At 51.3% G+C, this 15,347-nt stretch overlaps 1 protein-coding gene across 11 annotated transcripts in view; it reads left to right on the top strand.

The window, feature by feature from the left end:
* Window positions 1-15,288, top strand: part of DNMBP (dynamin binding protein) — a 32,639-nt gene extending 17,351 nt beyond the window's left edge. For all 11 annotated transcript variants that reach the window (XM_071563547.1, XM_071563545.1, XM_071563554.1 and 8 more), the window contains 13 exons: window positions 7,578-7,765; window positions 8,382-8,481; window positions 9,014-9,161; window positions 9,643-9,660; window positions 10,283-10,482; window positions 10,740-10,870; window positions 11,072-11,176; window positions 11,382-11,510; window positions 11,946-12,278; window positions 12,711-12,893; window positions 12,970-13,168; window positions 13,262-13,716; window positions 14,034-15,288. In XM_071563547.1, the coding sequence (XP_071419648.1) occupies window positions 7,578-7,765; window positions 8,382-8,481; window positions 9,014-9,161; window positions 9,643-9,660; window positions 10,283-10,482; window positions 10,740-10,870; window positions 11,072-11,176; window positions 11,382-11,510; window positions 11,946-12,278; window positions 12,711-12,893; window positions 12,970-13,168; window positions 13,262-13,716; window positions 14,034-14,219 (2,375 nt within the window). In that variant the 3' untranslated portion in view covers window positions 14,220-15,288. The remainder of the gene's footprint in view (window positions 1-7,577; window positions 7,766-8,381; window positions 8,482-9,013; window positions 9,162-9,642; window positions 9,661-10,282; window positions 10,483-10,739; window positions 10,871-11,071; window positions 11,177-11,381; window positions 11,511-11,945; window positions 12,279-12,710; window positions 12,894-12,969; window positions 13,169-13,261; window positions 13,717-14,033) is intronic.
* The last annotated feature ends 59 nt before the right edge of the window (window positions 15,289-15,347 follow it).

The raw sequence follows: 15,347 nt of genomic DNA, 5'->3' as shown, positions 1-15,347 counted from the left end.
CCAGTGTTTTAGGTACACCCTAAAACTTGTGGCCCTGGTTTTTTGTCTGCTCTCTCAGGGCCCTGAGGAGGTTACTTATGGAGAGAAGGGTGAGGGTGGGATTATTCCCACTGCCTGTTTTACTTTTGTAACCCACCACAAACAGATTCTATGCGTAGGAACCAATTCCTGACCCAGAGCATGAGGATGGCAGCACGAAGCAGGAAGTAGAGGAAGTTGTAGACCTAAGCAGAGAGCAAGTACTTGTAGTTGCGTAATTCACATGGGCAGGACAATGAGGCACCTGCATGTTGGTGGGCTGTCGCATTTGGGAATCTTCTGCATCGCCAGCCCCTCACTACTGCAGTGTTCTCTTGCCTGTGCTACAACAGTTACATCTTTTGGGTCCCAAAGCCATGCCCAGGTTTCCAGTCCCCTCAACCAGCACTCTGGAGCTGGAGAGATACCCGTGGAAGGCTTGGACTGTCTTGGCATGAGCAAAATCATTCCATTGATGCTGTGTCTCGGACAGAGTCAGCTGCAGACAGCTTTGTGCAGCTTGGCTTGTTGTTGCAGTATGTGTTGGAGAAGTGGCAGCAAGGTATTAAGGTCTGGGCAGAGGGACTGAAGGAGCCCTTCATGATGGACAGGGTTCCCCGTTGGGCAGCTGTGTGTCTGAAAACCTGTTTGTTTATGTGCCCTTTCTGCCAGTGTCTGTCTCGGGTAGCTGTATGTGAACTCTCTCTGAAGTGGAATTAAAATGTAGAGGAAAACAGTGCAACAGCCAAAGAGATGGCAAAGCTGGAGGGTATGACTAATGAAATCTGTCCTCTGGAGAGATTTGATTAAGCAGGCTCTGATGGCTGCATTTCTGCACTCTTGGGCTGCCTTGTTAGGATGGGACTTTGCTCAGCTGTGTCCCCAGGGTGGGGAAAGGGAGAGTCTTTGCAGTGCCAAAATGTCCAAAGGGCAGCAGGGTAGCCAGGAGGAGCCAGGGAGCGGGGTGCAAAACAGTCCAGAAAGCCTTAGGAGGCTGCAGCAGTGTTGGCCTGTCCAGCTTCTGCAAGAGTTGAAGGGACAGACTGAAATGCGGAGTGAAAGCTTTCGCTTGTCAGAGTCATTGACTTTTTCCCTACTGTGGCAGGCTCAGGGACAGAGGAGGGGCTGTGAGAGGGGCAGGGCAGGATGCCCTTGCCATCAGTGTTCAGTATCCCACAGCAGGAAATGAGGGATGAAGGCTCCAGGTCCATCCTGTGGCCCATTTCTGGCTGCAATTGTCTCTTACATTCCTCCTGCTGCCCTGCTGGTCCATGATCAGGTTGGCCAAGTCCCCATCCAGCCTGGCCTTGAACACTTCCAGGCCAGTAGAGATGATCTGTTCTGTAAGTGGGATTATCACATTTACTTGCTTTCTGTATGGTATAACCTGGTGACAGCTACTTGGTTAGAGCACCTCTTCTGGGGTGCAACTCAGATGTGTCTGCCTGACACATCAACAGAAGGAGAACCCACCTGTCATAGCTTTGCTGCTTCGTCACCATCACCCTTTTAAGGTTTTGCATGCTAATGTGTTGCATTTCAGCTCTGAACTCCAACCTTTTTCTGCGAAATTAGAGCTTTTTAGTTGATGGATATTCTTTTCAGGAAGGTAATGTAATTCACTTTTCAGTCTTCAGTTCTTTGTAGTGAATAGTCTTAAAAATGCATATGTTGAAGACTCACAGGAAGACTTCTCAGTGTTTGTGCTTCCTGATGCTCACTCACTTTTTAGTTCAGACTCTTTTAAAGCAGTGGACTTCACATTCTGGGTGGGTGTCAGCACTTGCTTGCACAGTTTACCTTGCCGTGCTCTTGTGTCCTTGCCCAAAGACCACAGTCTGCCTCTGCAACATTTGGGGAACTCCTGCAGAGTTTTGGCTCACCAAGGAAAAGAGTTACTCCCCAGAACACAGTCCTGCATGTGGCAGTGTTTCTTGTCCCCATTAATGCATTCATGCATTTGTCTGCGTTAAACCTCCTTGGTTTGCACAATTGTAGATTATTCAGGATACATTGGATTACTCTGAGACTCATGTGCATCATATTTGTTTGTGATCTTGTTGAATTGATGGGTCAGTTCTCTACATGACAGCAGTGATTTTCCATTTACTTTAAATCTTTTGTAGGATTAACTAAATACAGTCTCTGGAGAACCTGATTATAAATGCCCTCTTTTCTGAGTAGTCTCCACTGACAGTGAGTCTTCAAGGGATGAGTTAGTAAGGTCTTCTTTTTTGCTTTTTAGAAAGAAATAAACAGAATATTTATTTAATAATTCTACTTTTTTGCCAGGCTTACCAAACACTTTACTATATCTGCTTACTTGTGGGATTGTGTCATTGTAAGGGCTTTTGTTTTTTTTTTTGTTCTGGATGGAAATAAGTCTATTATAAAGTAGAATTTTGTGTCCTCATTTAAAAAATAAAATTGAATTCTTAATTCTATCATACACAGATTTTTTGTATCTTTCTTTTATAATTTTTCTGTACTTCAGAATTTCTGGTGTGTCTAGTGTCTATTATCTGGTTTTCTATGTTCATTTATTTATATTTGCTACCTTTATTGAGGCACAGATGCAGGACAGATTTTTCATCAATACTGTTCTCTTGATGTTTTTTGGATTATGTATTGAAAACATTCTTTTAAAGAACTTTCAGCTTTCATTCTTTTGCCATCAGTGTTTTTCCATCACACATTCATTGATGCCCTACCTCAGTTTTAGAAGTTTTCTAAAACTCTAGAAGCATTCTGTATACCATCATATTACTTCACTTTTTTTCTGTGTCACGGGTTGGGATCATCCCCTGTTCCCCTGAATGTTGTGGGACTGTCTGGGCAACCACAGGCTGTTTGGGGTGGTGGTTGTGGTTTTACCTGGCATAGAGACATCCCCACCAAGCAGGCTGTAAATCTGACATCAAGCCATTCCAGTGGCCCTGGGGAAGTATCCCCATTCTGTTCCTGTTCAGCACACTGGCATATTACCAATGTCCAGGGTAAGTTTTCACCCCAGCCAGATCCCACTCTTGGCAGCAAATTTAGCTTTTTGCTCAGATTAATTATTCCCTGCCCTAGTTTCATCGCCTCCCCGCTCATGGTCGGCAGTGGCTCCTCCCCTCCTGGCCCCTGCATACTTCAAATATTTGCAGCTGGTTTGTTTTGTCCTGAGTCAGTGCTTAACTCTGCTGAGCTGAGAACCTGGGGCTGGGCTTGCCTCGGGGCTGGGTGCAGCTCCCTCTGCGGTTGGCGCTTACAGACGCGGTGCCAGGGGTTGTCCCAGGCGCTGATGTGCGGCAGTCCCTCTGCGGATTGGTTTGCGTTGGCATCGTGTGGCCCTGCGAGGTGGCACCGAGACACGGGGGATGCTGGCAGGTGAGCCCTGGTGAGGAGCAGTTGGGGGTGATGCAGAGCTTTGGGTGAGCCCCACAGCCTGTGCGTGGTGGACGTGAATCCCATTAGATCCTGCCTTTGTGGATCAACTCTCCTTCCAGAGTGGGTCAGGGAAAACCTCTAATTGCATGTGTGCTCCCACAAAGAGGAGCTTGAGTAATAAGAACTCAAAGTTTTTGTTACTTGGAAGAAAGCTGATGGCAGTGGCATTTCTCAGACAAGCAGGATGAGCCGTGTGATTGCCATAGTAAATCACAGCCTCCATGGGAAGGGCAGAAGCTGGAGTGTGCTCCATCTTGACACCTCATTGCTAAGGTGAGCTGGTGTTGAATCTCCCACAGCTCTGCAGGTCTACTAGGAAAGCTCAAAGGCAGGTGCTCTTGGGAGACTGTCGCAGACCATCAAACCGATCCAGAGAGCCAAGGACGTGTTGCAAGTTTGCCAAAGGGGACAGAGAAAATGGTGTTAAGAAGTTTGAATTTAGAGAGGCAAATTGCAGAGCTTGCACAACCTACAAGAGAACAAAATCAGAGCCTCTAAAAATTGTGATTGAGAACATTGGTTTTGGAAATGTATTTCTAAATGCCCATTTGGAAACTCTGTCATGGGTAAACATGAATTTTGTCACTGGATTGGAATTTGGTGGCTTCATTAGAGAAACACCAGCCTCGTTGCTCCAGACTAACTGAGCCTGTTCAGCTGGGGTCTTAGTGCCTTCAAAGTTGATGGGTATGATGACTCAAATTGAAAGGTAACATTTAAGTAGAAAATCTGTGAAGTAAAGTGGAGCTCTGTTAAAAGACATTTACCAGATGACCAAAACTCACATCCATGAAATTGGTGGGTTTAGTTGAATTCTCTAATAAGCCTCATGTAGGGAAAGCTGCTATTGGACATACAAGAATGTGATGACAATCAACAGAGATGGTATGAAATACAAAAAGTGAGAGTTTTTAAATACATCACAAACAAGTACTAAGTATTATACATGTTGGTTAGATAGAAGAGCCAAATATTAAAACCAAATTCTGTGTTTGAATTTTTTAAAGTGTGAGTGTTTGGAAAGAAACAGGACTTTGGAGTTCATTGCTGAAGGAGGGTGCTAGATTAGTGATAAACTGCAAGAGTCCTAAGAGACTTGCTGCAATGTAGCTTTGTTTTTGAATGAGTCTTGAAATATTCAGAAAGAGCAGGAAGGCCGGAGAAGAATTAATTTGTATTAAGTTTTCAAAATAGCGCAAATGCTGATACGGTATAAGTGGGTAGAACTGGTGCCCAGTGTTGTGACAGGTCAGTCAAGCTGAGCTAATGACTACTGTGGGTTTAAAATCTGTGCAGGGAAGGTTTTAATTTCCCTTCCATTAAGGCAAGGACTTAAGACTTGCTGAAGAAGGGTCCTCTAGCTCCATGACAATCTCACAAGTGTTGGCTGAATCCCTGCTGCAGGGGACTTTCTGTGAGGGTCTGACCTAGATTTATTTGCCTGGTGAAGTGTGGGGAGCTGCTGTGTTTGCCAGCAGTGCTGGGCATCCCGGCTTTGTTTTGGTGAGCTGGAGCCAGACACATGGTGACATCAGTTTAGCTACGTCTAAGGCTTGGAGCACAGCAGGGTGTTTTGGTGGTACAGTAAATTCATGAGGTGTCCTGTAAAAAGCTTCATCTGGTGGCATTTTGCCTGGGGATAAATATAAAATCCTATTATTTAACAAGGCAAATGTAATCCTTTCTATTTGTCTTCCCAAATGCTGCTGCATGGGTCATTTCTGGCTGTTATTCTGGCTGGTCTTCATTTTCAAGATTCTTCCCAACCAACCCCATGCAGTCGTTTCATCTCACTTGCCCACCTCTTCTGGGTTTCTCACACCTGATTGCATTGCAAATTAACACCTTCCTGTTTCTTCAGGTTGTCTTCCCACATGAGCTTGCTCTCCTGCAAAACAAATACCATTCCTTAAAAAAAATATGCTATTTTCAGGTAACTCATTTGTTGTTAGTTCTTTAACTCTCTGAGCTGCAGAGACCTACTGACTATATTATCTTGGTTTAGTTGTCCCTCCTCTTGTCTTTTCTGCTTGTATCTTGTTCAGACTCCAAGTGCTGTGTCTCTGTCAGGATATCCCTGTGAGAGTCTGTAGAGGACCTAGCACTGCAGGGCCTGGTCTGCTACCGAGGCTTTGCAAATGCTGTGGTAATGCAAACAGCACATGTTAAACCCAGTGGCTGCTCTGGGCCCTCCTTGTGGATTCCTGCTGCATTTGAGCTGATAAAGTTCATCATCAGGGACTGATGGAAAGCCAAGACAGCCATTGACTTAGCTGAAACCAGCCTTTTCCCTTATGCAGTTTGGCTCTGGTGAGGGTAGTCTTAAGTATACTTGCCAGGAATCAGTGAGGCCTTCTCTTCCCAATGATTGCCTACTAAATGCAGTACTGGTTGTGTCACTAAATCCTCCTCTGTGGAGCTGGCCCTTTTGTCTCTTCCCCGGCTAGATTCCAAGGCAGGGCAGCTTAGAGAGCCAGCTTAGAGGGACAGATATCTTCCCTCCCACGTCAGGGCATCTTCTCAGCATTTCAGTGGGGTTTCCCATTTGCTGCAGCTGGAAATGGGAATTATTTTGAAGTTGTTTTTTTCTGCAGAGGCACAGCAGTTTGTCCTAAGCCCTAAGGTAGAAATGAGAACTTGCTCTTTGATGCTGCTGCTCCTGATTTCTGCTTATCGATGCTGCTCTGCAACAGGAAGGGCTGGCATAGTTTCAGATAATTATGGGCCAGTCACTGTCTTATCTCACCTTCGGCTTCTTCTTTTCTTTCCCAGGTCGTTTCAATGTGAAAAACGGCCTGGTGGGGCAGTGGACAGGATGCTTAGCCTGAGGCAGCAATTTCCCATCCCATGTTTTGTGCTGCCGTGCTGGTTACTGCCATCCCTCCACAGGGCAAGGCTGATGGGGGCTGCTCGCAGCCTGCCCAGCATCTGGGCAGAACTGGCTGGGAGCATGGGGGTCTCTTGGGGCTGTTCACAGTGGGTGCTGTGGTACCAGGATAAGACCCAAGCCCAAGCCTGAGGCTGTCAACAGAGAGGTCAGGGAAGGGATCTGAAAGTGCCCGTCCCGTGAAGACATTCTTAGAAATGTCCCAGCTGGTGCATGTCTGCAACTCTAATACAATCCCATTGAGAGAGAGCAGCTGCGGACCCGTGGGAGACGGCTGGACTGGATGGGCATTTGCCAAATCAGCCACTGACATTGAATGGGGTACCTGAGGCAGGCTGGGGTGCTGCGAGGGCTGGGTGGCCTCCGTGCTGCAAAGCAGCAGTGAAATTGGGGAGAACTGAGCGCTCCTGGGACAGCCCCTGCCTCGGAGGGATGTCCCAGGGGGATGCCGGAGAGGGGCTCCCCTGGGCTGGGAAGGTGGCAGGGACACTGTGGCTGTGGTTTCGGTCAGAGGGCACATGCTTTTAAAAGCAGGCAGGTGTGGCGGAGGGCGGTGGGGGGCCCAGGAATGAGCTGGGGGATAAAATGTGTCAATGAAACCCGGAGGGGGCTGGGCCGGCCTGGAGCCGCAGGTGGGACGGAAAACCAGGAGGAGGGGCGGCTGGGGGCGTAGGGACGGGGCCGCGCGGGGCGCCCGCACGCCCAGGGCCGGGGAGCGGCCCGGCCGTGCTCCAGCTCCGGGCTTTGCCGCCGGCAGCACCATTGTGGGTGCCCGAGGCCCTTTCGGCCATTCACATGGAAATGCCCCGGGGATGGAGAATGGAGACCCTGTTCCCAGCCTGAGCGAGGAGGGCGGCCGCCATTGCCCGGCTGGGAATCGGGGACTTCTCTCCGTGTCTGCTCAGCCCCACGGAGCTTCCTGAAGCCGTGGAGTTGGAGAGCGAGGGTGGGAGAGGAGTCTGGGCCCGGCTGGCACCAGGGAGGACCCTCTGGAGCAGGTCTGTTGCCCGCCGAGGGCCTTGCAGCATTCCTGGTGCTGCGAGGGTGGGCTGTGGAGCAGGGCCAGGGCTCCCGTGCCCCGGGGATGGACAGTCTTGGTGTCTCAGTAGTGTTGTTTGTCAGTCTCACAGTTCACAGAATCAACCAGGTTGGAAAAGGCCTCTGAAATCATCAGGTGCTATTTGTCTCCTGTCGTTGCATCCTTGTTGGAGCATGCTAATCTTGCTTGTCTGTCTTGCAGAGATGACTCTCCTGTCCTCCCAGACGCCATCCTTGGAGACATCCTCAACTGCCACTGAGAGTGCAGAGCAAAGGATGCTGGAGAAGAGATCCAAGGTTATCGAGGAACTGCTCCAGACAGAGCGGGACTATATCAGAGACCTGGAGATGTGTGTGGAGAGGATCATGGTGCCCCTGCAGCAGGCACAGGTAGGAGTTGGGAGGGAGGGCAAGCTGTGGTGCAGCACTGGTGAATTGGGGTCAGAATACTGAGTCCAGTTCTCAGAGATGAGCAAGCAGCACAGGAACCCATAGAGGAAATTCAAGCTATACCGAGGAGAGCAGGATGGTTCTCACAGCTTCCTGCATTTGTAGCAATAGCATATCTCTTTTGAGATCCTGCTGAGCTCTCATCCTTGCTGAGAGCAGGAGACCTGGCATCCAGTATCACAGATGCATTTCCGGGGGCAGGAAATGTTCCTCTTCATTTCGTTTGCAGGTTAAATTCATTGTCAGGAGTACTAAAATGTAGGGTCTCAGAATGGGTGCAGTTATTGGGAGGAGAGGGAGGAAAAACAGATGAGCAGAAGCAGGGATGGAATTGCTGGGAAAGAGGAGGAGACTGGGGTAGGACACATAAGGAGTGAGAATTTCAGTGCACTGGGGGACAAAGGAGTGTGTACAGAAGTCACTGTGATGGAGAAGGTTGCAGCAGGTGCCTTCTGTGAAGCTGAGGACTGATGGGTTGCAGGAGGACAAGGAGTGGCAGTTGGGTCTGACTGGGTCTTGTTCCCCCATACAAGACATTTCTTTTCCCATTCACTAGATACAGAACATAGACTTTGAGGGCCTTTTCGGAAACATCCACATGGTGATTAGCTTCTCCAAGCAACTGCTGTCGTCCTTGGAGACTTCAGATGCCATTGGTATGGATTCTGCTGTTAACTTTTGTCAGAAGGTTGGGATGGGCTTTGCTAGTGGCTGGGCATAACAGTTTAAATGGTGGGAGAGGATCGCTGGGACTGGGCTTTGTCCGTGCTGATCTCTTTCACCCCTCCCCTGTCCAGCAGTGTAGCAGAGGAGATCTATGTTGGCCCATGGGTCACTGCTGAGAAACATGGTGCCCGTAGCCCTCTGTGGCCCCTTGCCCCAAAGAGAGACCCACTCTGTTTCTGCACTGCCGGTTTGTGCCATTCAGGCCTTGGGGCTGCCTATGCCTTTGCTCTGTCGCTCCAGTGACCAGTGTCTCCACTTCTCACCCCCGGGAGGCCTGGACTGATTGAGCTCTGTGTGCTGGTGGGTGATGCAGAGGTGTCCTGAACACTTCAGTAGCACTGTCTTCCTGACCTGTGTGTGTGTAATGAGAACACTGGATATCTCACAGTGAGGCACACCAACGTTTTTGGAGACAGCTGGAGACCAGGAGACAATGAAGTCTTTCTTTGTTGCTGTCTGCAGGGCCAGTATTCCTGGCACAGCGTGCAGAGCTGGAGAGTGTCTACAGGGTGTATTGCCAGAACCATGATGAGGCCATCGCACTGCTGGAAACCTATGAGAAGGATGAGAAGATGCAGAAACTACTCCTGGATCTGTTGGATAGCCTCAGGTTGGAGCCTCTGTCTGGCAGCCACCAGGCTGGGATAGGGGGGATCAGTCTCCAACATCCCTGCCTCTCTGTCAGTAGTGTTTGGACAGTTCAGGTCTGACTCTGTCACTGCATAGTTGACCAGGCTCTGGGTTCAAATGTGTTCCTGCCCCAATATACAGGAGGTGTAAAACCTGTAGACCCCCTTAAAATCTGCATAGATGCCGCCAAGGTATAGAGAAGGTGGCATATGCTGGGTTGAGGGTTCCTGTTCCCCAAACCCTGACCCACCATGGCTGGTGAGGAAGGAGCCACTTTGCCTGGCTCAGCGACTGCCAGGGAGGTAAATGCCCAGGAACTGGCAACTGTTCTGGGGGTCAGGGCTGCCCACTGCTCTGACTGCCTCACTGGCAGGGTGAGGGCACTGGCTGTGGGATTGCACACCTGCCACCCCATTAATCCATTGCTTTTGTTTGCTTTTTGGCACTCTGTGGGCCGTCAGGAGCCTGTACAGTGAGTGGTAAGTGCATCCTTCTTAGTCCTTGCTTGTCTGTCTGTTTTGGCCTGGCCATTCCCTGATAACTAACCTGCTGCCACCAGCTGGGTGCATGCTGGGGGGGGGCTAACAGTGCCTTTTAAGGGCATGCTGGGGAGGAGAGCTGTGTCTGTGGTATGACTGCAGCAGAGGTAGTGGGTGGACTACACAAGCAGGCAGCACAGGGGATGAGGTGAGGGGAGGTCTTGGGCAGAAAACAGATTTTGTGAACCCTTAGCCCCAAGGAGCCAGGGTCGCCCTGCAGGGACTGAGCACAGTTGGGTGATGGGACAGGATCTGGGACAGGTGGTGCTCTGGCAGTTGTGAGGCTGTGTAGAATTGTGGAATTTTGTGGTAGGTCTGGCTATGGAGAGGATCCTGGCTGGGTAAGATCACCTGGTAAGAGAATTGCAAACCTGAGGTTGATCTGAGAGTACCAGGAGTTCAAGAGTGCAATATATTTGGACATGAGGGTGGCATGATTTAGGGAGTACAGTGGATTTAAAGGTGGTGTTCTGGGTCTGGTTGGCATTGGTTTGATGGGGCAGAATTTGTGTGGCAGACCTGGACTGACACTTGGAACATGTCCTTTGTCCTAACTTCCCAGGGGCTGCACAAACTACATTAATCTGGGCTCCTTCCTCATCAAGCCAGTGCAGAGGGTGATGCGGTACCCACTGCTGCTGATGGAGCTGCTGAGCGCCACTCCCGAGGCTCATCCTGATAAGGCACCACTCACAGCTGCTGTTCTTGCAGTCAAAGAAATCAATGTCAACATCAATGAATACAAGCGCCGGAAGGACCTGGGTGAGAAGCTGGGCAGAGAGAGGCAGGGTTGGGTGTCTTGAGGTTGGCATCTAATGACCTTTGAGCCTTAGCTGGAAAACACAGTCATGAAGGATGATCTTTAAGGGCCCTTCTAAACCATTCTATAATGATAAGTGGGGTACTTGGGATTGCAGAGGTTTGGGGAGGGGGACAGCCAGCAAGGTGATTGTTGATGAGGCACTGAGACATCAGTGTGATGCTTAAAAGGGTTTTGATTTCTGTATCAATCTCTTCAGTGCTAAAGTACAGGAAGGGGGATGAGGATAGCCTCATGGAGAAGATCTCCAAGCTCAACTTCCACTCTATCATCAAAAAATCCAACCGTGTGAGCAGCCATCTCAAGCACCTCACAGGCTTTGCACCTCAGGTAATGTGTGTTCTCTGGTGGTATCTGATGTCCCTCCATCCCCTTCCCATGATGTGTAGCTATGAAAGGCCAGTGAGGCAGGGTGAGCTTAGGGTCTGAACCACTCATCTCAGCTATTCAGCTTGTGGGCAAGAGGCCCCACGTCTTGTACTCTGGGAGGTGCTGGAGCCCTGCATTGCCTCAAACATTTTTTTCTCACAGCTGAAGGATGAAGCCTTTGAAGAGACAGAGAAAAATTTCCGGATGCAGGAGCGGCTGATCAAGTCCTTCATCCGGGACCTTTCTCTCTACCTGCAGCATGTCCGGGTGAGTCAGTCTGGGTGTGATGCCAACCTGCGGAGCACTCCATGCACTGTTCTTCCTGTCTGCTTGGTGTGTATTTGCAGTGCCTGGCCAGTGCTCCTGGCCTCAACCCTACTGAGGGGTGGTCTCAGGGGGTCTAGGCTGCCCTGGAAGGCTGCTTCTTCTGGGCAGCAAGCATGGCTAAGCTGACTGTGTCTGCCTGGTACAGGAGTCTGCTTGTATGAAGGCACTGGCAGCAGGGAGCATGTGGGACCTGTGCATAGAGAAGGCAAGTGGGGACCTGGACCAGTTCCAGAAAGTGAATCGTCTCATCAGTGACCAGCTCTTCTCCAACTTTGTGAGTGAGGCTATGCTCTCATGTACTGGGAATGTACCCCTCTGGGCCCCTTCCTGGGCATTTGCTGCAGATAGGCAGCCCCTGGGAGACTGCAGGGAGGGTAACCTGGGAGAGGTGTGAGCATTCCAGCTTAGCTCTTCCTTCCTGAGAGCTTTGAGACCTGGGAATTTATGGATGTCCCTGTTAGATACATGTTTTTTCAGCCCTACCTGAAATGCTACAGCCTGAAATGTGAGTGGTTTGGGTGGCACAGTTAGGTAAGATTACAGAATAATTCCTCTTGGAAGGGACCTCTGGAACTCTTGTGGGTGCCATCAGGAAGACATTCCCTATACTGTCCTGGGGAGGTTGTGTGCTGGAAAATGAGCTGCTGGTTGTTCACTGCACAGTGGGAGAGAGCACCTTGTCTCACTTCTCTGCATCTTTACCCACCAGAAAGAGCGGACAGAGCGGCTGGTGAGCTCACCACTGAACCAGCTGCTGAGCATGTTTGCGGGGCCCCACAAGCTAGTGCAGAAACGCTTCGACAAGCTCCTTGACTTCCACAACTGCACAGAGAAAGCAGAGAAGCTGAAGGACAAGCGAACACTGGAGGAGCTGCAGTCAGCCCGCAACAACTATGAGGCCCTCAATGCCCAGTTGCTGGATGAGCTGCCCAAGTTCTTGCGCTTCGCCAAGCAGCTGTTTGCCAGCTGCGTGCGGGGCTATGCCGAGGCACACTGTGACTTCGTGCGCCTGGCCCTGGAAGAACTGAGACCCCTCTTGTCGGTGGGTTCCTGGAGTGTAGACAGCGCTCTGGGCTCAGTGCAGCCCTGTGCAGGGCCTGCTCCTGAGCCTCAGTGGGACCTGTCACATTGTGGGGGAAGCTGGTCCTGCAGTTCAAGGCCACAAGTGACTTGTGGAAGGCTCCTGTGAGATGCTGTCAGGGCAGGGATTGTTGGGTCATGATGCAGTTGTGCACAGATACGATGAAGGGTCTTGCTGCTCCTAGAGCAGTAGCAGGAGAACATTTGCCTGGGATAATCTAGGGTCATGAGTTAGAGAACCACCCAGAGCTGATTCCAGGCAGGACTGCAAATCTGGGTCCAGTGCAAGTCACAGGCAGGACTCAGAGCCAGTCATGGTCCCTGCTGTAGCTCTTGGCCACTTTTCCCAGCAGTTGTCATGTAACCAGGATGTCTGATTGTGCTCTGATTCCAGTTGCTAAAGGTGTCTGGCAGGGAAGGGAACCTCATTGCCATCTTCCAGGATGAGCACAGTCGAGTCCTCCAGCAGCTCCAGGCCTTCACCTTCTTCCCAGAGTCCCAGACAGCTCCCAAGAAGACTTTTGAAAGGAAGAGCATGGAACGGCAGTCTGCCCGGCGGCAGCCCCTCATTGGCTTGGTGAGTTCCTTCTGCCCGGTGTTAGGGCTTGCAGAGCCCAGGGCAGCCTCTCACAATGTGCCTTGTTCCTCTGCAGCCTACCTACCTTCTGCAGTCAGATGACATCCGAGCTGCCCTCCTGGCCCGTTATCCCCCAGAGAGTCTCTTCCAGGCAGAACGCAATTTCAATGCTGCCCAAGACCTGGATGTCTCACTGTTGGAAGGAGACATTGTGGGTGTCATCAAGAAGAAGGACCCCATGGGCAGCCAGAATCGATGGCTCATAGACAATGGAGGTAGGTGGCTGCTCCCTGCCCTTGGTGCCTGTGGTGAGTCCCTTCCTCTGGTTCCCCTGTGTCCCAGTCTGAGCTCTCTTTCCCTCTCTGCAGTGACAAAAGGCTTTGTGTACAGCTCCTTTCTGAAGCCTTACAACCCACGCCGCAGCCAGTCAGACATCTCTGTGGGCAGCCACTCCTCCAATGAGTCAGAGCACAGCAGCAACTCTCCCCAAAGCAATGCCACACTGACCTTCAGCCCCAGCGGGGCGGCCGTCACCTTCACTCAGAAACCCCTGCAGGACTCTGCCTTCCCAGCAGACATGTGCCAGTCACCGCAGCCCCCACTGGAGATGGACTCGCCCTCTCTGCCCCAGCTTGGCTCTGCTGACAGGACAGCCCCACTGGAGGCTGGTACAGGGATGTCTCAGCGCCACTACAGCCGCCCTGAGCTGGGCTGCAGCCCCAGCTCTCGCAACGGGCACCCCACCAAAGCACATCTCAGGCCCATGCCCTCAGCGGAGGACAGAGACTCTGGACTGGAGAGCAGCGAGTCAGAGGGCAACCAGGTGAGTCCTCAGCCACCCCAGGGAGGCTGGGGATCCTGAGGGCTGATCCCCTTGCTTGACTGGGAATTGAATCATCCTCCTCCCTGGCAGTGACTAGGGAGAGGTGGGAGGTGGAGTATGAGACCTTTTCTCCCAGCAACAGAGGTGCAGAGACAGAGAACCAGGCTGTAAATGGAGGTGGGCAGTTCTGGCAGAGGCTGAGATGTGGCTGGGGCTGTTGCTGTTTGCTGAGAAGGACAAAATCCCATCCTTAGGCAGTGCAACAGCAAGGCTGGGTGGTGTGACCATCCAGGTGATACTCTTCCTCTGTCTGGCAGGTCTATTACGCTCTCTACACCTTCAAAGGCCGAAACACTAATGAGCTGAGCGTGTCAGCTAACCAGAGACTCAGGATCCTGCAGTTTGAGGACATCACAGGCAATCAGGAGTGGTGGCTGGCCGAGGCACATGGGAAGCAGGGCTATGTGCCCTCAAGTTACATCCGGAAGACAGAGTACACGTGAGGCGTCAGGCAGGAGCCTGCACCCCATGCCTTGTTCCTGCAGGGACTGCTAGGGGTCTTGGGGAGGCTGGCCAGCCCTGCAGTTCCCATTGCTTGCCCCAGGGCTGTCATTCTCACAGCTGTGCAGCGCTCCTGGGCCTCAAAACACTGGCTGCCACCTTCCCTTCAAGGGAGGAAGAAGAGTGAGCTGGCCAGGTAGGTGGGAGCAGGCAGCTTGTGTGAGGGCTGGGGTGAGTTCCCCTGTACTGCTGGAGTCTCCTCTGTCCAGCCAGGAGCAGGGGAGTAAGGCTTAGGGCTGTGACCTTGCCCCGCAGGGTATGGCTCAACTAAGGCTGAGGAGCTACTGTGGGTTTAAATTGTGGAAGGCAAATGCTGAGTTTCTGGAGACTGTCTTTAGTCATGTAGTATAAAAAGCAGCCCTGACCTTGCACGTGTGCAGACATCTCTGTGCCTTCTCAGCAGAAGCAGCAGCCGGAGCTGGGTCTCGCCTGTCTGTGCAGGACCCAGAGTGGGACATCTACAAACTGACTGGGCAAGCAGCTCTGAGTTTTGCTGGGAGTAGTTGAGCTCCAGGGTTGGGCTGGGCCTGGCCTCTGAAATGCCCACAAAAAAGACCCCAGCGGGTGCCTTATTCCTGTGCTTGGTCTTCCAGGGGCTCAGCCTCTCCAAGCTCTGCTGGTACCAGCAGCCATCAAGTTCTGATCTGTCAGGTGAGCAAGAAGTCTAGAACACCTTCCCTTGTCAGTTCAGTGTCTCTGGTGCCCAAGACCCATCATTACACTGACATGCCACCTGGCAACTCAGCAAAACACAAGCTGTCCTCCAGCTTGATTTTTTGAGGGCTCTGGCCAGAATTGCCTCACCCATGCTTTCTTACAGGGCACTGGAGACAGTACTGGTGTTATGGAAGGGCAGGACCATCCCTGGGAGGGATGTGGTGCCTTTTGCTGGGTTGGTGTGCGATACCTGCTGCTGCCATTCCCAGAAGGGAAGAAGCTCTCTGCATGGTGTGATGTTTGCATCCCCTGTACTGCTGCTCTGTAAATAAAGATTTTCCCTTGTATATAGAAGGTGCCTGTGCAAGTGTTGGGAAAGCTGGGAGGAGTGCCTGGCCAGTGCTGCACTGGCG

The sequence above is a fragment of the Pithys albifrons genome, chromosome 9, assembly GCF_047495875.1.
Source record: "Pithys albifrons albifrons isolate INPA30051 chromosome 9, PitAlb_v1, whole genome shotgun sequence".
Taxonomy (NCBI): Eukaryota; Metazoa; Chordata; class Aves; order Passeriformes; family Thamnophilidae; genus Pithys; species Pithys albifrons.
The sequence above is the reverse complement of the archived record's forward strand: the minus strand, read 5'-3'. Positions and strand labels throughout refer to the sequence as shown.